This window comes from Rattus norvegicus, chromosome 17, assembly GCF_021556685.1.
Source record: "Rattus norvegicus strain SHRSP/BbbUtx chromosome 17, alternate assembly SHRSP_T2T, whole genome shotgun sequence".
In the NCBI taxonomy this organism is placed as follows: Eukaryota; Metazoa; Chordata; class Mammalia; order Rodentia; family Muridae; genus Rattus; species Rattus norvegicus.
The window spans coordinates 13,561,275-13,584,816 of record NC_141550.1 but is presented as its reverse complement, the minus strand read 5'-3'; the positions used below and the strand labels follow the sequence as shown (position 1 = coordinate 13,584,816).

The window sequence follows — 23,542 nt, the reverse complement described above, 5'->3', positions numbered from 1 at the left end:
CTCATGTCGGGGCTACAAGTAGTGAACTCTAGAGGTAGCCTTGTTGAATGTGGATGGCTACCCATCTGCCAGTACACAGATGGGCAGAGCTATGGCCATGGAGCACACAGGTTTAAAAAAGATGTTTTCCTCAGAACAAAGTGCTAGGGTTATAGGGGAATTCACTGTTAAGACTGACAGTGGGCCACAAGACTGAAAGCTCTTAAGGGGCCTAGTTCAGGGATTCCTTTTACGGGGTTCAATAGAAGGAGAATGTCTCAGGGTTTCTGTTGCTGGGATGAAACACCACAACGAAACACTACTTTGGTAGAAAAGGGTTTATTTGGCTACCTCTGCCACATCACAGTCTGTTTCAAAGAAATCAGAGCAGAAACTCAAACAGGGCAGGAACCTGAAGGCAAGAGCTGCTGCAGAGGCCAGAGAGAAGTGCTGCTTACTGGCTCTCTCCTTATGGCTCTTCAGCTTGCTTTCTTATGGAATCCACGATGGGGTGGAACCTCCCACACCAATCACTAATTAAGAAAATGTCCTACAGGCTTGTCTACAGCATCATTTTTATGGAAACCTTTTCTTGGTTGAGATTCCCTCCTCTAAACTCTAGTTTGTGTCAGGTTGACAAAAAACTAGACAGCACAGAGGGCTGGTTACTAAGAGGAGGAGTCAAGACGGAGGGCTGGTTACTAAGGGGAGAAGCCAGCACAGAAAGCCGGTTACTAAGGGGAGGAGTCAGGACAGAGGGCTGGTTACTAAGCGGAGGAGCCAGCACAGAGGGTGGTTACTAAGGGGAGGAGCCAGCACAGGGGTTGGTTACTAAGGGAGGAGCCAGCACAGAATGCCAGGCTACTAAATCAGGTAATTTAAGTGGTTCTGTGGTTTGTTTGGTTTTTTTTTGGAGCTGGGGACCGAACCCAGGGCCTTGTGCTTGCTAGGCAAGCGCTCTACCACTGAGCTAAATCCCCAACCCCAGTTCTGTGTTTTGAATGATAGATTGGGTCACATATTTCAATTGTTTCTTATTGTTCATGTCGCTACCCATAATGCACCTGAGTTTAATCATATGCATACCCAATTATGCATAGGCATAAGACAGCAAATATAGGTTTCTCCTTAAAACGTTACTAAAGGACAGTTTTTGCATTACAGTGCATGCACCCCAAACAGTTCCAGTCAGATTGGCCCATCTTTTCTTCATGTCTCTCTATATTAAGGGATTTATTGTGAATACCTACAGTCTGTAGTCCAACAACGGCCAACTGTGGATTGGAAATCTAAGAATCTAGTAGTTGTTCAGGTTCATGAGGCTACTTGTTTCAACTGGTCTTCTGTAAAAGTAGATTCCAGCACATGTGCTGGCAGGTAAGTGCAAGCAGTTAAAGAGTGAATCTTCCTTTTTCCAATGTCCTTATAAGGCCTCCAGCAGAAGGTGTGGCCCAGATTAAAGGTGTGTGCCACCACACCTGGATCTGTGACTTGTTTTGATCCAGGCTGACCTTGAGCTCAGAGATTCCCTGAGTCTCTGGGATTAAAGGTGTGTACTATCTTCCCTTGGCCTAAATTTTTCATGGCCACTATGCCTCAGGATCTCCAAGTCAATATCCAGGTCAGAACTTGTGTCTTCCAGCCTCGAGATCTGGATCACAGGTGAGCCCTCCAATTCTGGATTGTAGTTCGTTCCAGATATAGTCAAGTTGACAACCAGGAATAGCCACCACAATCCACCCCTTGTGAACTTGATACAAATCATATCTCATGTCCAAATGAAACAATAACCAGGTCATAAATATGCCTGACCTAATATAACTTACAATAGCAAACACATTGTAAATTTAAAATAGGTCAATGTCCCTATCTATACAAATGTGTTCTTGATAAAATAAAACAGAAGCATTCATATTACTTTATAATCCTCATTTCTGCAATGGGTCACGTGGCCTTAGATGGTATTTATAACTACCTTCCTCTACTACCCATTCTGTATTTCCTCCACCCTTTTCGAACACCTCAGCAGGTCTTGGTTCTTTTCCTGGACTCCCATAACTTCATTCCTGATTGCCATCCTAATTGGATTGAACAGTTGTAGTTTCCCATTGACTTTAATCACAGGACATGGTCATACTAAGACACGCCCTAAGGGATCTCCTGCACTCCAGACATAATCCTTCTTACCTCCATTGTGGAGAGGCAATCCAATTGTCCCATGGTAATCTGGATCTATCACCCTTCCTAACACTGTTATTGCTTTCCTGGACTGTTGGTTTAAGGGCATTAGAAGCCCAAAATAACCAAGGAGAAGTCGGAACTTCCAGTTCAAAGGAATATGTGTTGTGGCTCCTGGTAGGAGCACACCGTCTCTGTAACCAAAATTTCTAGCCCAGCAGAACTTAGGGTTGTGGGGACAGAAAGCAAAAATTTTTCTAGAGGGTCACTAGAAGTGATAGTGAGTGGAACTATTCCCCTTTCCACCCCTTGATTCCTGGACCCATGGATCCTGGCTATGGGAGAAACTGTACCATATATCAGATACTGATTCAAACCATATACTGCCTTCTGAAGAACGCTGCCCCAGCCCTCCATGCCACTGCCACCTAACTGATGCTGTAACTGTGTCTTCAAAAGGCCATTCAATCTTTCTGTCAGGCCAGCTGCTTCTGGATGGTGAGGAAATGGCAAGACCAGTGGATTCCATGATCATGGGTCCACTGCTACACTTCTCTGTGAAGTGAGTTCCTTGGTCAAAAACAATACTGTAGAATAACATGATGGTGGATAAGGCATTCTGTAAGTCCATGGAACTGGTAGAACCATTACATGCAGGAAAGGCAAATCTATAACCAGAATAAGTATCTACTCCAATAAGAACAAAACATTGTCCTTTCCATGAAGGAAGTGGGCCAATGTTGTAAACCTGCCACCAGGTTGCTGGCTGGTCACCTCAAGGAATGGTGCCATATCTGGGGCTCAGTGTTGGGTCTCTGTTATTGGCAGATCTGGCATTGATCAGCAGCTATAGCCAGGTCAGCCTTGGTGAGTAGAAGTCCATGTTGTTGAGCCTAAGCATAACCTCCATCTCGGCCACCATGACTGGTTTGTTCGTGTGCCCATTGAGCAATGACAGGGTTGGCTGGGGAAATAGGCTGACTGTCCACAGAACGGGTCATCTTATCCACTTGATTATTGAACTCCTCCTCAGCTGAAGTCACATTTTGGTGAGCATTTACATGGGTCACAAATATCTTCGAATTCTTTGCCTATTTGGAGAGATTTATCCACATACTTCTTCCCCAGATGTCTTTCTCATCAATTTTCCAATCCTGATCTTTCCAAGTCCCTGACCATCCAGCCAATCCATTTGATACATCCAGGTCAGTGAACAATTGTACATCTGGCCATTTCTTCTTCAAAACAAACTGCAATACAATGTGTACTGCCTGAAGCTCTGCCCACTGCAAAGATTTCCCTTCACCAGTATCTTTCAGGATTGTCCCAAAAAGGGGTTGTAATGCTGCAGCTGTCAACCTCTGGGTAGTGCTTTCATAATGTGCAGAACAGTCAGTAAAACATGTCTTCGTTTTCTCTTCAGTCAGCCAATTGTCAGAAACCTTTATTGGACAAGCTAATAACTAGCAGGTGATCTTCTTGAGATGGACTGCCTCAGATTATAATGATCCGTGACAGATTTGCTTCTATAGACAAGACCCAGAAAAATCATTAGGGAAAATTCCTACTAGCAATACGCTTTTTCTGTTATTATTAAACATATACAATTACTAGGTATTAACTCACCCTTTTGAGCAGATCTCTGCAGACCAACAAAGATGTACTACTGCCTTGTAGAGCTGGTATATAGACAAATAGACGATTTCTTGATTCTTAATTGTGATCCTATAAGAGTTTCTAAAGTTACATCAGTATTTATTTAGCTCTTTTATAGTGGGACTGCTATCAGGTCTGTTCTGATAGTCAAAACTGCAATGAGAACTTTGCCAGTCTCCCAGGTGTCACCAGTTAATTGCTTCTCGATAGTAACCAGACTTTCTACTCCTCAGAGCACCTTCCAAGAGGTTGTAAAACTATTATTAACCAGAGGTCATAAAAAGGGAACTAATGATATATTCTAAGTGCTAGGACAGAAGATAAAATATTAACTGGATTTATCTATACAAAACTTTACTAATAACAGTTATGGTTTTAACTCTCTTTTTTTTTTAAGATTCATTTATTTTATGTATGTCACTGTCTTCAGTAACCCCAGAAGAGAGCATCAGATGCCCATTATAGATGGTTGTGAGCCACTATGTGGTCACTGGAAATTGAACTGAGGACCTCTTCAAGAGTAGTCAGTACTCTTAACTGATGAGTCATCTCTCCAGCCCAGTTTTTAGCTGTGGCAGGTGATGAATGTTTACCCAGATAATTACTCCTAATGGTGTGCATGTAAACATTCTCTGTTGTAAGCTTCTATTCAATTTATTATTTGAATTTATGTGTAAACTTGTGATAAACTTTTTACCATGTGATCATGTATTCTGAAAGTTGCATAAGTGCTGAGGACAAAGAACCAGACTGAGCTGAGGAGAACTCTTTAGACAGAACTGAAATTTTTTTTAAGTCAGGACACAAGAGAACTTTTTAGACAGAACTGAACTCAAGAAGAACTCAAAAGTAAAGGCTCAGCATTGGGAGGAAAGACATTGAGAGTAAGGGCATTATTGTGACATCAGAGCAGGAAGAGAGAGCAAGATTAGAAGGAGAACGCAGAGTGAAATAACTTAGACTATAGGTAACATGGAATACTAAGAGAGCGATGTGCAGAATGCAGGGGGAAAGAGGAAAAAAGAAGCTGTAGAGAGAGCAGAAGGAGCAGGCAGCCTTCTCCTTACCATGGGACAGAACAGGTCCTTTCTTAATAACAAGGCAGGCTTAGTGTTATTAAAAAGAACAAAGCTTTTATTTTACAATCTTGGGTTTAGTTAATAAAAAGGTAGAAGCTTTTTCTTTCTCTATGTGATAAAGATTGGAGCTCACTTTTCATCCAGAATGAGTTAGTTCTTTCTGCACTGGTGCTTGGTCTTTTGCTCCAAATGCATTTAGCTGTATTCATAAGTATGGATGTGCACGTGTGTGTGTGTGTGTGTGTGTGTGTGTGTGTGTGTGTGTGTGTGTGTAAGTATGTAATTGTGAGAATGTATACAAGCAGAACCCAACTGGTTTAAATGGAAATTTATATATATGCAGGCATGAATCTGTATATGAATTTATGTGTTTATGCCTATTTGGCTTACGTGAAAATTTTTCCTTCTACAAGCATTACTCTCTTCTCCTGGTTCAATAGAAGTTTATTGTTCCAAACTTACCCGTGGCCTGACAAGCAAAAGACATCTGGACAAAAGGAAAAGGGATGTAGCAATTAATCCTTTACTTAATCTCCTGCTGTTTTAGAATGAGGTGCTAGAAGCCAGAGACTGCAGTTTCTGGCCTCAGAGGAACAAAGAAGGTGAGTGAGTTACAGCAGCCAGGTAACTTAGACATAAGTACATCAGCTACGGTAACATAGTAACTTAGACTTAGATTAGTGAACTTTTAATTATCATACAGCAACCCTAAATATCTCCTAAAACAAAAGTCTTTCCGTCCGCTGATACTCTTCACCTTTTGCTGCCTCAAAGGAGAACTGACAAGAAATAAGACCCTGCCAGACAGGGCTGCCCCCCGCACCCCGCCACCCCACTCCCGCCCGCCACAGCCAATCATAGGGAACGGGAACACCCCAAAAGGCATACTAAATTGTCTCCTATGTTTTCCTGCTTCACAAATCTTAGCTGGGGGATAAGTTAGCCCACGAGGGTTGGAATTCAAGCCAGTGTTTCTAACCCTCATACAAGCTATACTCAGATTCACCCAGGATGTTACCCGGGGAGCACGACAGGAGTGGGGAATACCCTAACCCACCCGATTATTTCTTAAAGACTGGTGAGCAGCTGAGAGGGATGCCTCCTTCACTCCAGAGACACTTCATTTCTTATTTGCCCCCATAGGAAAGTTAGCTGGACTCCCTGCTATGGTATACCCTCAAGGATTGGAGTAAGTCCCATCCTAAAAAAAGATGAGAGGCAGACTGATGGAGGCCTTGAGAAAATTAAGGTTGTCTCAACTGGTTCCTAGCTCCTGTTCCTATCTGTCTCCCTGTCTCTCTGTCTCTGCTTCTTTTGCTTTTCTTCCACTTGAGACTTTATATAGCCCTGACTGGCCAGAAACTTGTAGACAGGGCAGGCCTCAAACTCAACAGAATTTACCCACCTCCCAATATTGGGATTAAAAGCATGCACCACAATGCCTAACTTTCTATATGACTTTAAAAGGGGTCTATGCTAGTAATTCTAAAAGGCCAATAGCTAACATTTTACATCTTTATCATAATTTTTAACTCGCAATTGTGTCATTATGAGAACTGTCTCCGCTGCCTTTGTTCTCCTCCCCCTCCCCCCAAGTAAAAGAAAAAAAAATCAAAACAGGTTTTTCAAGTTTCTTATCTTGTTCTATTTAAACCTGAAAGGAGGGAGTGGAGGATTATTTTAGAACAAGTTGTTTCCTGCTTAGCCTGCTTTGAATCTTATCAGGTTAAGGTTTGTCTTAGTGAGACCTAGAGTTGCTACTTTGTTTTTATAGCTCAGCGGTAGAGCACTTGCCTAGCAAGCGCAAGGCCCTGGGTTCGGTCCCCAGCTCCGGAAAAAAAAGAAAAAAGAAAAAAAAAGAAAAAGAAAAAAAGAATCAAGTTTTGGGAAGTGTTTTGGATGAGGGATTGTATCACGTTGTCGGGGAGGAAACCAGCAGATCAACAGTTCAATTTAAACCCAAAAGACAGATGTCATTAATTAGGACCCCAGATACCCCCTAATGAAATGGTTAGTGCTGGGGTTGGGGATTTAGCTCAGTGGTAGAGCGCTTGCCTAGGAAGCACAAGGCCCTGGGTTCGGTCCCCAGCTCCGGAAAAAAAAAAAAATGGTTAGTGCTGGACTGGAGAGATGGCTCAGCAGTTAAGAGCACTGACTGCTCTTCCAGAGGTCCTGAGTTCAATTCCCAGCAACCACATGGTGGCTCACAACCACCTGTAATGGGATCTGATGCCCTCTTCTGGTGTGTCTGAAGACAGCTACAGTGGACTTATAATAAATAAATAAATAAATAAATCTTAAAAAAAAAAAAAAAGAAATGGTTAGTGCTGAAAGCCTTAAAGAACAGCTGTTCTCAACCTTTGGGTCATGACCCTTTTGGGGTGCAACAACCATTTTACAGGACCCATACCAGATCTCCTGCATAGCAGATATTTATAATTCGATTCATAAGGGCAGCAAAATCACACTGATGAGGTAGCTACAAAAATAATTGTATGTCTCGGAGTCACCACAGCATGAGGAACTGTATTACAGGTTTGCAGCACTGGGAAGGTTGAGAACCACTGGCTTAGAAGACCCGTTCTAGTGGAAGTAAGTTAGGTTATAGGATGTGTCAGATTGGACGCCAAGTTCCCACCAATGGGGTAAATCTCAGTCACCTCCAACATCAGGTTTAAAGAAGACAGGAGTCATGTCCCCACCCCACCCCACCCCCGTTCCATGTGCTTGCTACCCTTGTTTAGGTTCTGCCGAATCTTTACAAAAAAAAAAAAAAAAAAAGATTTGCCTTGCTAAGCTACTTCTGCTTCCCTTGTGTGTTCCTTTGTAGGGCACAGATGACTCATCGTTCATTTCTAAGACTTCAGTCTGTGTAAGTAATAGTCAAAAACCTTTACGATCCTTTTGAGTCTAAAGTTAAAATGAAATAGGGCATTGGGTTGTTCATGGTATCAAAAGAGAAAGCTGGAGTTGGGTATGGTGGTGCACACCTTTAATCCAAGCACTCCGGAAAGCAGAGGACTGGAGATCTCTACACATTCAAGGCCAGCATAGTCTGGTCTACATCGTGTGTTTTAGGCCGGTCAAAGCTACCTGTCTTTAAAGTAGACAATAGCAACAACAAAAGGCTAGACTTCAGCAGAAACAAGGCGGCATAAGGATCTTGTGGAAGGAAACCCTGTGGTTTTCATTCTTTGGAACGTGTCTTTGCATGGCTTTGGCTTGGCTTTCTTTCCTTCAGCCCTTTGTCACTGACTTGTTCTTGGGTCAAGGTGAGCTCGCCAAGGAAGGATACTGGCCATGCACAAAAACAAAGGCAGCCATGGCGGAACCAACACTGGGTGAAAAGAAAAGGCAATCGGAAACTCGAGAGAGAATATGCAAATGTCATAGGGAAGGGAGGAGTTGGGTCGGCTAGCTTCTTTCCTGTCCATGTGACACATACTACGGAGGGAAAGGGGGAACCTCATCTGAAAAAACATTCTCCTTCAGACCTGACTGTAAAACATTAGTCGTGGATGTGGGTTCCATAAGAAAGCAAACTGAGCAAGCCGTGAGGAGCAAGCCAATAAGCAGCGCCCCTCTATAGCCTCTGCATCAGTGCCTGCCACTAGGCTCCTGCCCTGTTTGAGTTCCTGTCCTGACTTCCTTCAATGGTGAACAGCAATGTGGAAGTGTAAGCCAAATAAACCCTCTCCTCCCCAACTTGCGTTTGGTCATGGTGTTTTATCGAAGTAATAGGAACCATAAGACAGTGGTCCTTAGTGAAACTCTGAGAAGACCTCGGACAAACACTTCATATAACGCGCACTTAAGATAGTGCTTTGGGGGTTGGGAATTTAGCTCAGTGGTAGAGCGCTTGTCTAGCAAGCGCAAGGCCCTGAGTTCGGTCCCCAGCTCTGAAAAAAAGAAAAAAGAAAAAAAAAAAAAGATAATGCTTTGGCTGGAAAGCGCTGGGCCCTTACTGGAGCCCACAGGTAACCAAAAGCAAACTGAAAGCCTGGCACCAGTCCTTACTCTGCGCCTGTCTTCTCTCCCTTGCTTCACCTGCTGCAGGGAGGTAAATTCCGCAGTGTCTTTCTAGAAACTAGTGATAGCTATGACGGTTAACCCTGATTGTCAACTTGGTAGGACCTAAGTTCACTATGGAGACAAAACTCTGAGCGTGTCCATGAAATATTATCTAGATTAATAATCTAGGCTAGTTGAGGTGGGCAGGCCCATCCTAACGATGGTGTGAATAAAACAAGATGCAGCCACGCTCCAGCATTCATTCCTCTCCCCATCCCCCTTGCCCTTCTCTCCCTGCTTCCCGACTGTGGCTGCACTGTGTCCTGCTGCCTTCAGCTCCTGCTGCCCTGCCTTCCCCACTATGGGAGATGGTACCCTGGAGCCGTCAGTTCAAACCCTTCCCTCGGTAATAATAAAATAACTAGGTATGGTGATGCGTGTCTATAATCCCAGCACTTGAGAGTCTGCAAAAAGCTCCCATGTTTCAGGCCACCTAAAAGTGGTAAGCTTCAGTACAGAAAATCCTGCCTCTGTAAGGAAGACCATGAGATTGCAATCAGAAAGCATTCCATGTCAAGAACCCCTGTCTGGGTTTCTTTTTTAATTACTTTTTTATGTGCATCAGTGTTTTGACTGCATCTATGTTTGTGTGAGGGTTCAGATCCCCTGGAACAGGAGTTACATTTTGTGAGTCACCAAGTGGTTGCTGGGAATTGAACCCAGGTCCTCTGGAAGAGTAGTCAGTGCTCTTAACTGCTGAGCCATCTCTCTGGCACCATAAACAAAAGTTTGGAAGCGCAGTTGACACTCCCTGTCAGTCAGAGTCATAGTATTCTTCCAACATTCCCTTGGGCTCTTGCTGAAGGGTTGTATGTGTGAGGCTTCCAGTGTGGGGCCCAGGAAGTCTCAATGTAAGGAGTGGGAGAAGGGAGGCTAAGAGTCACTTTATTTCTTAATTCGTACCTGATGTCACTTAAAATTGTATTGAGTTTATTTATTTTATGAGTATTTTACTTGAATGTAGATGTGTGCACCAGTGTGTGCTTGCTGCCTGGGGAGAGAGCGTTGGATTCTCTGACATTGGAGCTCTGGAAGGTTTGTCATGAACCACCATGTGAATACTAGAAACCAAGCCTGGGTCCTGTGCAAGAGACCTTAAACACTGAGCTGTCTCTCCAGCCCCAAATCACTTTTTACATTTTTAATTTATGTGGGATTTATCAGAAAGGCTTAGAGGCTGGATAGTACAACAACAGATGTATTATCTCCTGGTGGAAAGGCTGGTAGTTGTGCTGTACGTAAAACTGGGCATCTTTTGGGGGGGCTGGTGGGGGCAGCTTCGAGACAACTTTCCTATGTGTATCCCTGAGTGCCCTGGAGCTGCTCTGAAGATCAGGCTGGCCTCGTACTCAGAGATCCGCTGCCTCTGCTAGGATTAAAAGCATGGGCAACCATTACCCAGCTGGGAATGAATATTTCAGCAGTGCTAATCTGGTGCTGGAGTCCTGAGGAGTTCATAGAGAGCTGCTGACCTTTGATCTGTGTTGGAATCCTGAAAAAGTAAGTTCTAATTACCAGGGAAGGACTGCCTCAGCAGCAGGGTAGAGGGACCAGGCAGTGAGAGTGAGGGCAAACAGGCAGATAGCAACATTACTTCTTTTTTTTTCCAAGGCTGCCATCAGAAGGTGTGGTACCCTCGAGTTGTGATTTGATGATGCTTTCTGCTTTGCACACACCGCTTCTGGCATCCGATCTCCAAGACGACCAGAATGGTGACAGAACATTGCTAGTTCTGTCATTTGCCCCTGGCTCCTTCGGCAGCTGCAGAACAAAGTGACAGTTATGAGGACAAACCTTTCTAGATACGACTGCTTACGTCAATGAGATGAGTTCCCGGAAAAGCCTAGGAAACCACGGGTGGTCAGGGGTGTACAAACTACTTCCCCTGAACACCTACCAGAATCAGAACTGGCTCAAACTAGCTCGAACCAGACCCTGGGGTCAATCTCAAGTCCCTCCCCACACCCACCACACACACTCAAACCTTCAGACAGAAAAAAAAAATGACGCTGATGTTGAAGAGTCTACAAGTTTAACTGGGCTGATGGCTGGCTAGAATTTGGTGAATTGTGCAGAGTTGTAAGATTGCCGATCCAGGGCTAAATTATCCTGGAGTAACTTTAGTCCCTTTAATAGCTATTCATTACCTATCTCCTTCCGTCTTCAGCTTCTGGGGTGCTGGTACCTCTATAACTCTTTGGGAAGTACTTTTTCAGAGAAGTATTTAATTCAGCATACAAAATCATGGGTTTCATTTTGGTATCCTCAGTGTGCAGAGTGAACTTTGCTCCTTACTTCCCCATTACTGTTTTATACACCTAAGTCCTCCTCCTCATCATCATCTTCTTCCTCCTTCCCCACTCCTCTTCCTCCTTCTCCCTCCTCCTCCTCTTTTGCCTCCTCCAACTCCTTCTCCTCCTTCTCCTTCCCCCTCCTCCTCCTTCCCTTCCTCTTCTTCTTCCTCCTCTTCCTCCTTTCCCCCTCCTCCTTCAACTCCTCCTTCCCCCTCCTCCTCATTCCCTTCCTCTTCTTCCTCCTTCCCCTTCTCTTCCTCCTCCTTCAACTCCTCCTCCTTCCCCCCTCTTCCTCCTTCCCTTCCTCCTCCCTCAAATAGTTTCCTGTTTACCTTCATATCATACACGTGTGTGCATACCTTGTAGAGACATCTAGAGTCCACCTAAGAGAATCTATGGCTATGTATCTTACAAGACTGCCTCACTTTAATGTGCTGGTCTCTAGTTCCAAATGACATACATTCATTACTTATAAATAAAATTTCCCTCCATCTCTCTAGTATATGACAGACACGTAGTCTAATTCCATTTCTTGGCTGTTGTGAATGGCGCCACTGGAATGTGTGGGTTTCTCTGCCATACGCTAAATTAGTCCTTCAGGTGTATAGCAGCAGGATTCGGCTGGATCATAAAACAGCTCTATGTTTAGATTTTTAGGAACTACCATATTGATTTTCCTAGAGGCTACACTATATTACTAGTGTCTGTGTGCATTACCCTGGCAAACCATGCCCCCATTTGGCTAGCATCCATTACTTCAACTTTTTCTCATAGGAATGAAATAAGGCTCAAGGTAGTTTTGATTTGCCCACATTCATAGCAGGCCTTGCCCAGTTAATCCTCTAGAAAAACACCTCACAGGCACACCCAATGTTCTTCCATATGCCCAGGGTTTCTAACCTAGTCAAGTTGACCCCTGGAATTAACCACTGCGTTTCGCCACAAAGATCTCGCTGTTGGGTTATCAACGGCAGCAGTGTTGAAATCTTTTTCCCCATCACAGCGCACAAGATGTGATCATATTTGCACAAGACAATAACAGGTATCTCAGTACTCTTCCAGCTTTAAAGTGGACATGTGGAAGACGGTCTGTGTGTTGGCCATGGGTCATCTGAAGCGTCTGTAAAGCTGGCTAGAGGAAGGGAAGAGCATGATGAGGGGGAAAGTCTGGTTAAAGTCCGAGCTCTTGGGAGGTAGTTGGTTAGGTGGCAATAAAAAATAACTTTAGCTTCCCCACTTTATGCTTCATTTAGAAGAAGCCTTTGGACAGGTAACCAGGTGGATTCAGAGATGTAATGAGATCCTTAGCACGTCCCAAACTCGGGAGCTTTTAGAGGGATTAGGCCAGATCACTTAAATGGCTGAGCTAATTAATCACAACGCTGGGGAGGCAGAGACAGGTGAGTCTAATCTGAGAGAGCTTCAGGATAAGCCATGGCCCCGTCTCAACAAAACTAAAAACAAAAATTACTTCTGAGCTATATACTGACATAACGCCAACATCAATTATACCTTTAAGCAAGTTGGTCTGAATACTAAAAAAGGAGGGCATACATGACAGTTCGTTTTATGAGGCCCACACACCAGAGAAGAGGAAAGCACAAAAGCAAACAAGTCAGTCTGATGTGGCATGAATTTATCTAAGTAGAACCCAATGCTCATTTTAAAATTTCATCTTGTCAAGTGTCTCAAGATTGTAGAACAGTCCTGCTTTTAGTTTTAATTATTTTTAGTGAATATAAGCAAGTAACAAGTTTAAAACACAGGTAAAAAAATATGATGGCCCATCATTTTGTACAACTAATATTCCATATACCAAAAGCAACAGCAGTGAATTTAATGACAAGGAGCTAATCTAACACACACTAATAAACAGAAGGTACAAAAACTACTGCTTACAGCTCACACAGAAAGAGCTTTAATTCTCTTTATTTGTATTTATCTATTGGGAGGGGGTGTGTGCTATGGCGTGAGGGAAGGGCAGAGGCTAACTTCGTGGGGGTAATTATCTCCTTTCACCGTTTATGTCCTCTGGGCTGGGCTCGGGTTGTCATTGTAGTAGCAAACTCCCTAACCTACTGAGTGTGGTGTGTGTGTGTGTGTGTGTGTGTGTGTGTGTGTGTGTGGTGTGTATGTATGCTACTGGTGTTATATAGCAGCCAAAGGAGAATGCTGAGTGTCTTGCTCTATTTTTCTTGGCCTTATTCTCTTGAGACAGGGTCTCTCTACGAATCTGGTACTAGACTGTAGGCAAACAAGTACAAGCAATCCTCCTGTCTCCACTCCTCCCTCCCTCTACAGTGCTGGGGTTACAATCCTGCGTGGCTGGACCAGCTCTTTACTTGAGCGATGGGTATTTGAACTCACGGGGATGGGCTGTTGCTTCATTTCTCTCAGTCTGTACTGTGTTCGAGGCAACTGGCACTAATCAGAAGAAACTAGTCTTCCCTCCGCTGGTATGCTCCCTAGGGCTAGCCTCAGACATCAGATATCCCTGAGACTATCCTACTGGGTAAAGGCAGTAATACCTACATGTAGCTCTTCAAGGGCATGTTTTTGCTACCTAGCCTGTACACTTGGAACTTCTCTTTTAGGGATCTGTTGCTGTGGTGGATATCAAGGACACAGGGACACAGGAAGAGGCTCCTGAGAGGGACTGAGGATATACTCTCTACAATGGCAGGTTGAATTTCCTGCTGTTGACAAGCTAATAGAAAAAGTTTGACTACTTCTAATATTTCTTTGTAAGAATTATGTTAGTATCTTTCTTTATGGATATACTTTCCCCCTTCTAACTTCTGAGTAGTATTTTTTTGATTGATTGATTTATTATATATAAGTACACGGTAGCTGTCTTCAGACACACCAGAAGAGGGCATCAGATCCCATTACAGATGGTTGTGAGTCACCATGTGGTTGCTGGGATTTGAACTTGGGGACCTCAGGAGGAGTAGTCAGTGCTCTTAATCACTGAGCCATCTCTCCAGCCCAACTTCTGGGTAGTATTAATCAATGCTTGGTAGGTAGACTTACTGAGTTTGAATTATATGTATGTGAATCTTATTATTTTTCTGCATCTATTAGAATGCTTTCTGCTTTACAGTACTTATGTGGTAAATTACACAGTTAAATTGTTAAATATAAGTTTTCAGTCCCTGATATTTAGCATACAATTTGGCATATGGTTTTAGCATATAATTCAAGATCTCTTAAGTGATAATGGGGTATTTGTGGGGGAGGGTGTATAAATATGAGTTCAAGGCCAAACTGGACTTCATAGTGAAATTCTGATCAAAAAGGAAATAAGGAAAAAAAGGTATGAGGGGGCTATAAGGGAGGGAATGGATGAAACATGATTAGCAAAACATTATTTACTAAATGTGCGTAATTGGTACAGAGGAATGGATCGCACTGCTCTATATATGAAAAATACCTCATTTGTTTCTTGAGATCACAATCTCACTATGTAACTTTAGGGGACTGGTACCATGTGAGATCTAAAGGATTCTAGCAATAGAGACTTGGGAAAGAAGGGTACTTTCTCTAGATCCGCTATTCTCAATCTGCTAGACTCCCATAGGAGCTGCATATCAGATATTTACAATTCTTAACAGTAGCAAAATTAAATTATAGTTATGAAGCAGGAACAAAGTAACTAGCATGAGGAACTGCATCAAAGAGCTGCAGCATTAAGGTTGAGAACCAGTGCTTAGATAGTAATTAAAGATCTTTCAGAACCAAACACTCATCTCAGAATATTTGTGTTATAAAATGTATGCTTACATCCTCCTATTTACGTGTTGAAATTTTAATCCCACATCTGATCTCACGGGATAATGTTGGTAGGCAATTAGCACCTTTTTATTTTAGTGCTAAAAATAACCTTTAAGTTGCGCAAGAAGTCAGAAGATGTGTTCTTTTTAACTGAGGGTCAACCTGTCGTTAAATGACAGCAGGCACCTGGTTATCCAACTCCATAAAAAGTAAAATTGCAGTAATATGGCTACCTATCTTACTGACTTTCGTGTTTATTATTTTAGCCAGGGTCACACTTTGTAACCCTACCACCTGTTAAAAGCTGAACAGTAGTGGTGCATCCCCGTTTAATCCCAGCACTTGGGAGGCAGAGGCAGGAGTTCGAGTCCAGCCTGGTCTACACAGAGAAAGTAGGTCTTGAAAAACCAAAAGGAGAGAAGGGGAAGGGGTGTTGACCTGGCCATGGAGTGCGGGGACTAAAAGCGTGGCCCAGCTACCATGGGTTAGTTTGTTATCCCAACAGCTACACCAGAGCAATTCACTGAGAGGTCGCCCCGCTCTTTAAGCTCCGCATTGCGCTGCAACAAATCGCCTAAAACTGAACAGAAAAATGACACATGCTGGTTGTAGAAGATGATTGTTATTTGTAACCTGCTTCACCAAACCACTACTTAAAACACCCTGGCAACTTTCTTTCACATGAGCACATTTTTACGCTGGAACTAGACCGCACCCAAACGTAATTAGCGTTGTTACAAGTAGCGGCGTAGGGAACCTTACGCTCCGGAACTCTCCGCAGCTGGGCTTTCCCTGCCCGGGTCATGGGACTAGGTAAGCGGCCGTGTCTGCGGAGGAGGCTCGAAGCGGCTCACATAGTCCGGCGCGCCAGGCAGGGAAAGAAAAGGTGACTTTCCCCAGTACGCCCGCTAACCACAAAACCGCAGCCGCCTTGTTCCGCGCCAGTGGTGCTCCGCCCCCCAAAACCCGGGATTCCTCACCTCGTGTCCTGCCACCACCCAACGGCTCTGCCCCCAGGTCCGTTCTAAACCACTGCGCACGCGCTGTGAGGCACACAACGACTTGGCTCCGCCCTTTCGATATAGCTAGGGATCGCCGGGCGCTCCTCGCTGTAGGGCTAGCCAATCCTTACTCCCGCCCTCGCAATCCTGCAACAGGCTCCTGATTGGTTACCTGTCCTCGAGGTCTGAGCGGAGCGTGATTGGTCAGTGGTTTCGTCCAATCGGCGGCCGGCTGTCGGATTCAAATCCAGAGCGTTGGGCCTGCGGTCGTTGGCCTCATTCGAGTCGTTGCCCCGGCCTTAGGCGGACGTGGAGCTCCTTGTGCCCCGTTTCCTTGTCCCGGTTTTTTCCTTCGCACGCCAGCAGGATGGCCCACAAGCAGATCTACTACTCAGACAAGTACTTCGACGAGCACTACGAGTACCGGTGAGCAGCGCCCGCGGAGACGGGCCACGAAGGGAGGGCAGACCCGCTCGCTGGTCGGGGCAGACCCGGTGGTCGGGGCTCGACATCCCTCTGAGTCCTCAGACCGTCCGGGCAGCCGCGCTTCGGGTCGGGTTGCGGGGCTCTCAGGAGCTGGGGAGTCATTAGGTGATTGTGCAGCGTCTGGGCTGAGAGCTCACGACGGCACACCGCACTGGCCGGGACTGGCCTGGAGGGGAAGTCCCTGGAAAAGCACCCGGGGATTACCCTGAGTCTGCCGGGTAACTGCTACAGACGCAGTAACTCGGGATGCAATAACTAAAGGGCTTTAAGACCAAATTTGGAAACTGGAGATTGCCCTGGGAAGGATTGGGGGATGAGGGAGTTACCCTACCTTCAATTGCTAGTGAATATTGGCCATGTTTGGGGCTTTTGAGGAAGTTTTGAGTTTTAAACCTTGAGATGGGCTGGAAGGTAGTACCTTCGTTAACATAATTAGCAAATGGGACTGTGGGAAGGGAGGATTACAGCTAACTTGTATCCTTGCTGACTTGGGGTGTGGTTTCAAAGGCCTTACCGCCCCTGGGTGGTTCTGGGTTGGGATTAGAGCGTTGCATTCTGGGACACGGTCTAGGAATCTAGGTGGGTAAAACCTGTTCCTCCCTTGGGCAAATAGTGACCTTGTTTTCTGTTTGCTGCCCTTTTAGGTTAGTGTCCAGCATGCTGTTTGAGGAATAAGACACTTTTTTAAGAGAGTGGATTCACCGCCCCACCCCCATTCTCTCAAGCCGCTAGTATAGAAGTCTTCACAGCCAGAAAACTTTCTCCGGGCTGTTTTACGATGCATTAATGCTATGAACTTGAATGTTTTTAAGTAGAAAATCTTGTGGGTTTTTTTATTTAAAAATTTAGATATATAATCTTTACTAATAATTACAAACTTCACAATGGAAACCATGTGATAAATTGACATGATATTTGGTGGTTATAGTAACTCAGAGCCCAGTTTGGGAATATCCAGTAATTACCGAAAGTAAATTTCCCTTCTAAATTAGGCAAATAATTACTTGGGTGGAAATGTTTAGCATATGGGGTTATATACATTTCTTTAGGGCGTTGCCAGACTGAGATGGTTTTTAAACTTGGGGTGTATAAGTTTGGGTGTTGTGTGTGGAAGCAATTGCTGGTCTGTCCTAAGTAATTTATTCCGATATAAATTAGGAGCTAGTCTACCCACTGCTATATTTGTAATGGAATCCAGAGCTCACGAGATTTTATTTTGTAACATTAAGTGTTTTTAAAGCTTGCTATTCTGCCACAGTTGCTGAAATGATGGGTGTGTCACCACACCTGCCTTGAGCTTAATTGACCAACCTTTACAAAAGATGAGGAATTAGAGAGGTACTCTTGAGAGGGACTGTGTACTGGTGATACGACACAGGTATAAGTCTAGGATGGTTTATATTGTAGACCTACAGTGTGTTGGATATATTTCAAAACAGTGGTTTTTGTCAAGGGGTGGTTACTAGGAACAGTAGATATTACCCCTTCTCTAATATCATGGGAGTACTTTTTTATTGGCATTTTTGAGGGGGTCTCTATAGCCCTGGGTTTTATGGAACTCCACGTTCGAAGAGATCCAGCTTTGTCTGCTTTTGTAGTCCTGGGAGGTACCTGTGTGGCATCATGCCCAGCTTGGGAGCCTGTCTTTACAGAAAAAATGGGGGTTTGAGTGCTTTTATAAAGTAGTCATATATAGATAGCACTTTTTGTATTCCAACCAAAACTTTGGTCTTGGGAATAGTGTTCTTTGTACATGATCAGTAATAGACACGTAAAATCATAAACATTATAATTGACCCCTGGTAAAGTGCAGCCTTTTACATGATTTATGTAGAAGATACTTGAGGTGCCTTGTATCTAAATGCCTTGTAGGGACAGTGCTGTTATCAGTGGAAATATAAGGTCATGGGGTATAAAGTTGGAAGTTGATGAAGCACTGAAGGGTCTCTGAGTTCAGAGAAAATCCCAAAAATAGGTAACCCAAGGTGTCCTGAAACTTGACAATCCTTCCTGCCTCCACTATGATCTATAGCCAGCAACAAAGCAGTAGCAATAACAAGAACACTGAGCAGTATTTCAAGACTGAGTGGTGTGGGTGGGCAAGAATATTTATATAGGCGCCTAGAAATAGCGGTGCTGGGGTGTAGTAACCTTGTGTGGTAAAGTTAATTTAAGGATTATTTGTACTCAAATTATAAGCCACGGCTTAAAATCTATGTTCTGGACAGTTTAGTGCTTATGGTGGTTTCTGGGTGGCACTGTAGCAATTCCAAATATTCAGAGCTGAATTTGCATCTCCATCGTCTCACAGACTTTACTTCACCAGAAATTGGTAATTGCTAATTGGAAATTTATAACCAGAAAGGGTAAAATAAGGCTGGCATTTAGAAATACTTTGTGGTGACAATGCTTTATGTAGGCAAGGTTACAAATCTGCCTATACATATATGTATGGAAATTGTGTGTTTTGGCCCTGAATCAAGGCCAGCAGTTTACTGAAGCTGTTGGTTTCAAGCGGGAGCCTACAGAACTGTCTTTCTATGGTCTGTTGGCCATTTGAGAAATTTGTAAATCTAATGGTCAATTCATTAGAAAGAAACATCTATCTGGATGTTGTACCCAGTTTGTATAATTGTAGCCCTTGGGAGCCTAAGGCAAAAAGATAGTTTGAGGGCAGCTTGCATGGCAGCATAATAGGGGTGAGGGGAGTCACAAAGAAACAACTGAGTCACTAGTGATAGAGGTGGATAGAAATGCCTGGTATTTTTAGATGCTCAATTTCTTCACAAGCTCAGCAGCTAAGAACACTGACTGTTCTTCTAGAGGTCCTGAGTTCAATTCCCAGCAACCACATGGTGGCTCACAACCATCTATAATGGGATCTGATGCCCTCTTCTGGTGTTTCTGAAGATAGCAACAGTGTACTCACAATAAGAGGCATCAGGTCTCATTACAGATGATTATGAGCCACCATGTGGTTGGTGGGAATTGAACTCAGGACCTCTGGAAGAGCAGTCAGTGCTCTTAACAGCTGAGCCATATCCCCAGCCCCTCATAAGTCTTAATGAGAGTCCAAGGTTTCTGTATAATACTTATACAGCTTAATTTAGCTTTTGTTGGGTCTGTTACTAAGAAGAAAAGATTAGTGTGGGTTTTCCACAGAAAAGGAAAAATTGTTCATAATGCCTTGATACTAAATACTTATAGTGCTTCCCTAAAGTTCTGGAAATGCACTAGTCACTTACTGGGAAACTAAAAGTCTGCATAAAGTTCCAAAGGCATAGTTTTGCTTTTAATTTTGAAGCATGAAGGAAAACTGGAATATATATACAAGAAAACTCGGGCATAATCTTGCTTTTTGAGTATACTTTCAGTGCTTAAATATTCTACCTATGTCCTGTAGACCAAGAGTTGCTTCATGACCAACGGCAACTATAGGAGAGGTTAAGATATATAATAATGTGCCCAACTTAGATTTAAGATTCTATTCCTGGAAGATTACTCAATAGCAAATACTCTGCTAGAAATTTACCCCTTCAGAATAAAATGCGTTTCATTTTTGTGCAGCTTACTATTGGCCTAATACTTATTGGCCAAAGTATAGGCTATAAGGAGTACCCAAGATTGATGCAGATATTATTGGAATCTATAGTTGCTTTAGAGAATTGAGTTTGTTGAGGACAAAACCCTTCAAATTTTAAGTTATCACAAAGGTACCTGTATAAGTGGTGATGGTAAGAAAGATGGCACTAATCTTCCGCTGACTATCCTAACAGGCATGTCATGTTACCCAGAGAACTTTCTAAACAAGTACCCAAAACTCATCTGATGTCCGAAGAGGAGTGGAGGAGACTTGGTGTTCAACAGAGTCTAGGATGGGTTCATTACATGATCCATGAGCCAGGTAAGTTTTGCTATAAAGGGAAGTAATGTTTTTCTACCTGTAAAAGTGACTTTTTTTTCCATCATAAAACAAGTGATTAAATCTTATACATATATAGCAATTGACTCTACCATTTTATAGTTGTAAAACAGCATTGTTAAACTGAAGCATGAATTATAACTTTCTTGGGATTATGGCACATACATTTAAGAGTTCAAAAATTGAAGAGTGGAGGAAATATAGATGGCTGGCCATCCTCTCACTGAATAGGGAAGTATTAGGTGGACTTTGAAAGTCTTTACAGTCCAGGTTTGACTGAAAACAACCCTTTCTTAGCTAACTGCAGGGATTACGGGCACACACCACCACACCTTGCTTTCTGGTGGGCTTGTTTTGTGTGCTCAGATTGAACCTTTGTGTTTGCTAGGCAAATATATATAAAATGTGTATGGTACCAACTTTGTGGGTTTTGTTGTGAATTAGCCTGAGATCCAGTAGCTGACTTGAATTAGCTATCCTTTTTCCAAAGAGATTACTTTTCACTGGAAATGACTTTGCAAGTAGAAACTAATTTCCGAAGTAGATCAAAGATTAAAATAGTGGAGCAATGCTACTATAAGAGTTTGTCTGCATTTAGTGTTTATTATATTGACAGTTCATTTTAAACACTCCAAATAGTGACAGGTTGTTTTGACATGAAACTTAATAATAAATATTTCCTTTCCACAGAACCGCATATTCTTCTCTTTAGACGGCCTCTTCCAAAAGAACAACAAAAATGAAGTACAGCTGGGATCATCTAATAATCTTTTTCAAATTTAATGTATATGTGTATATAAGGTAGTATTCAGTGAATACTTGAAAAATGTACAAATCTTTCATCCATACCTGTGCATGAGCTGTATTCTTCACAGCAACAGAGCTCGGTTAAATGCAACTGCAAGTAGGGTTATTTTAAGTTGTTAAAGATAAATTTTCTTGTAGTTTTTTTCTTAATATAAATGCCTGTTTTACTTTACCTGTTTTGTTAAATAAAGTTTGTATATTGCATTTATCACTGTTGTTGAAAATTAATTCGACTTGATATCTTCCATTATTTTTACCCCTGGAGAAAATAAAACATAGTTGAAAATGAAATATTAAGCTCCAAATGATGGGTTACTGGCGAGAGGAAATCTAGAGGCAAAGTAGAGTTTACAGCTTTATTGCCAGTTGATTTCCCACATAACTTTGGATTCTGCAAGTGAACAGAAAAACCCAACTCCTTGATGGTGTCTACAAAAACTAGTGGTTTCTGTGAAAAGTATTCTAGAAGTTCAGAAGCATTGAAAAGCCACTTGTATGCATCTTAATTTTGTTTGTGTGGGTACAAAGAAATTAAGTACACGTTAGTGGATAGCCATGAAAAAATGAGTGGCCATTAACAGGACTGTAGTTAGACATTAACAGGAGTGATTTCTCATTGAACACAGTGAACCCTACTGAGCCACAGCCTTCCGTGTGTGGGATACACTAAATCTATAGGGCATAACTAAACAAGAACTGGCACTGCCTGGGTGTCTTGCTTGAAATAAGGAGCTAGTGTTCAATCACAAACCTACAGTGACTCAAAGGCGTGTTTGCAAATGCCCCACGTTGCAGGCGACCTTTTTCTGTCCTTAGATATGTCTCCACAGTTCTGGATTCTTAGTTTCTTTCTGGAATTGTGTTTTGCGGGCGCTTCCTGTTCTCCATACTCTAGCATAAGTCTCAACTAAACACATTCGACAACTCTTATGGTTTCTCATTCACCTGATATGACATACTACCTTCCACACTGCCGGATGTTCCTTGAAGTTCGCCACTGACTAGGTCTGCAGGCCCCATTCTATCTAGAAGTCTCCCTCTCATAGCATCAGGGAGCCTACCTTAGGGCGCTCAGAGAGCCTGGCCACTCCTAGTGTCACATCACGAGGCTCGGCCCACGTAAGCAGAGCTTAGCCGCACCCTTACCGGCCTGCCAGAAGCCACCTGCAAAAGCTGTAGTTGTACTAGACTATCACGTGCGGCCCCGTAGGCCTGCAACGCCGAGCACTTCCGGCAGAGGCCTCCGTCGCCTTTCGGTGACGTACGTCCTGGCGCCGCCGCGCAGGAAGGCGGAAACGCCGAGTCGTTGGTTAGGCGCGCCGCAGGTTTTACGGCGCGGGCTCTTCCGTGGCCGCCATGGCGTCGGAGCGGCCGCGGGAGCCCGAAGGCGAGGTAAGGGGCGGGCTGCGGGTCTAGGCACACGCGCGGGACCTCCAGGCCTGAGGTTCGGGGGTGGGGCGGCTTGACCCTCCCACGGTTCGGCCAGCGAAGTGATGCCACAGAGGCCACCTACCGCCTCCGGCTCCTCAGACCCGCTTCCGCGCCTTGCGTGACCACTAGATGGCGCGCCGGCCGTCACAGAAATCAACTTTAAATTGGCCAAACACGATGATAAAGTTGTCAGAAAAAATCATACTCCGTATTGCAATACAAACCTTTATTTTGAGTTCCAAGACACCATGGCTGTGCGGTGAATTTTCTCATAAAGATTCTGTGTGGCTTACTAAGTACAATATTTGGTGCTTCTTGTTGAGCAATTAGCTGTAAATGTCAGCAATGTGGTTTAGACAACATCTTTGAGGATTCTCTGGGTATATTTTGGTTATACTAGGTTCCTTAATTATCTCATCTATAAAGATGAGAGAGGTAAAAACTGTCTCCAAGTTTAAATCCTCAGAAACATTCCGAGCTGTGGTTGTTACATAACAAGATTGGATTTTCCTTAGACTTTAATTCATTATCCTTTTTCACTTGTAAGGTTCAGGAACCTCTTTTTTTTTCTCTCTTAATAATAAAAAAGCATCAGGGAGATATTGTTGCTAAACAAATTTTGTCTTTGTACTTTTTTATTTATTTATTTATTTATTTATTTATTTATTTTGGTTCTTTTTTTCGGAGCTGGGGACCGAACCCAGGGCCTTGCGCTTCCTAGGTAAGCGCTCTACCACTGAGCTAAATCCCCAGCCCCTTTGTACTTTTTTAATCAGCATCAGGCCTATTAGAATGGAGCACCTTTCTTTTGGGTTTGGTTTGTCTGCATTTGTTTGTCTGAATCTCAAGAGTGATAAAGCCCAC

General features: G+C 43.4%; 2 protein-coding genes, 1 long non-coding RNA gene and 1 other non-coding gene across 25 annotated transcripts in view; 3 read left to right on the top strand and 1 right to left on the bottom strand.

Annotated features, from left to right (window-relative positions):
* Positions 1-302: 302 nt before the first annotated feature.
* On the bottom strand, positions 303-16,636 carry LOC148000009 (uncharacterized). 8 transcript variants are annotated; one of them, XR_015641489.1, is made up of 5 exons: positions 15,747-16,057; positions 12,158-12,389; positions 10,479-10,724; positions 3,784-3,882; positions 303-3,683 (listed from the first exon to the last, which is right to left on the bottom strand). It is a non-coding gene; the product is annotated as an uncharacterized LOC148000009 (long non-coding RNA). The 8 variants fall into 8 exon arrangements; XR_015641488.1 differs by having other exon boundaries at positions 15,794-16,057; XR_015641486.1 differs by having other exon boundaries at positions 16,012-16,057.
* Cks2 (CDC28 protein kinase regulatory subunit 2) lies at positions 16,292-21,451 on the top strand. The gene is made up of 3 exons (NM_001126083.1): positions 16,292-16,458; positions 20,295-20,422; positions 21,131-21,451. Exons 1-3 carry the CDS (start codon positions 16,400-16,402, stop codon positions 21,181-21,183), a joined length of 240 nt encoding a protein of 79 aa, NP_001119555.1. The 5' UTR covers positions 16,292-16,399; the 3' UTR covers positions 21,184-21,451.
* On the top strand, positions 18,986-19,122 carry LOC120097978 (small nucleolar RNA SNORA2/SNORA34 family). Its single transcript, XR_015642057.1, has one exon. It is a non-coding gene; the product is annotated as a small nucleolar RNA SNORA2/SNORA34 family (small nucleolar RNA).
* A 1,087-nt stretch (positions 21,452-22,538) lies between the features above and the next one.
* The window catches only part of Secisbp2 (SECIS binding protein 2), a 31,145-nt gene continuing 30,141 nt past the window's right edge, over positions 22,539-23,542 (top strand). For 14 of the 15 annotated variants that reach the window (XR_015641000.1, XR_015640996.1, XR_015640998.1 and 11 more), the window contains exon 1: positions 22,539-22,639. Coding sequence is in view for 4 of the 15 variants with exons in the window: in XM_087591568.1 (XP_087447694.1) it covers positions 22,604-22,639 (36 nt within the window). In the remaining 11 variants the exon portion in view is untranslated. 15 annotated transcript variants of the gene reach the window in all.

What these genes read in the sequence shown, in the direction of transcription:
- Cks2 (NM_001126083.1), top strand. Translation starts at nt 16,400, where the DNA reads ATGGCCCACAAGCAGATCTACTACTCAGACAAGTACTTCGACGAGCAC. An exon ending in GACGAGCACTACGAGTACCG is followed by an intron (nt 16,459 to 20,294) that starts GTGAGCAGCGCC and finishes CTATCCTAACAG; the next exon opens with GCATGTCATGTTACCCAGAG. An exon ending in TTACATGATCCATGAGCCAG is followed by an intron (nt 20,423 to 21,130) that starts GTAAGTTTTGCT and finishes TCCTTTCCACAG; the next exon opens with AACCGCATATTCTTCTCTTT.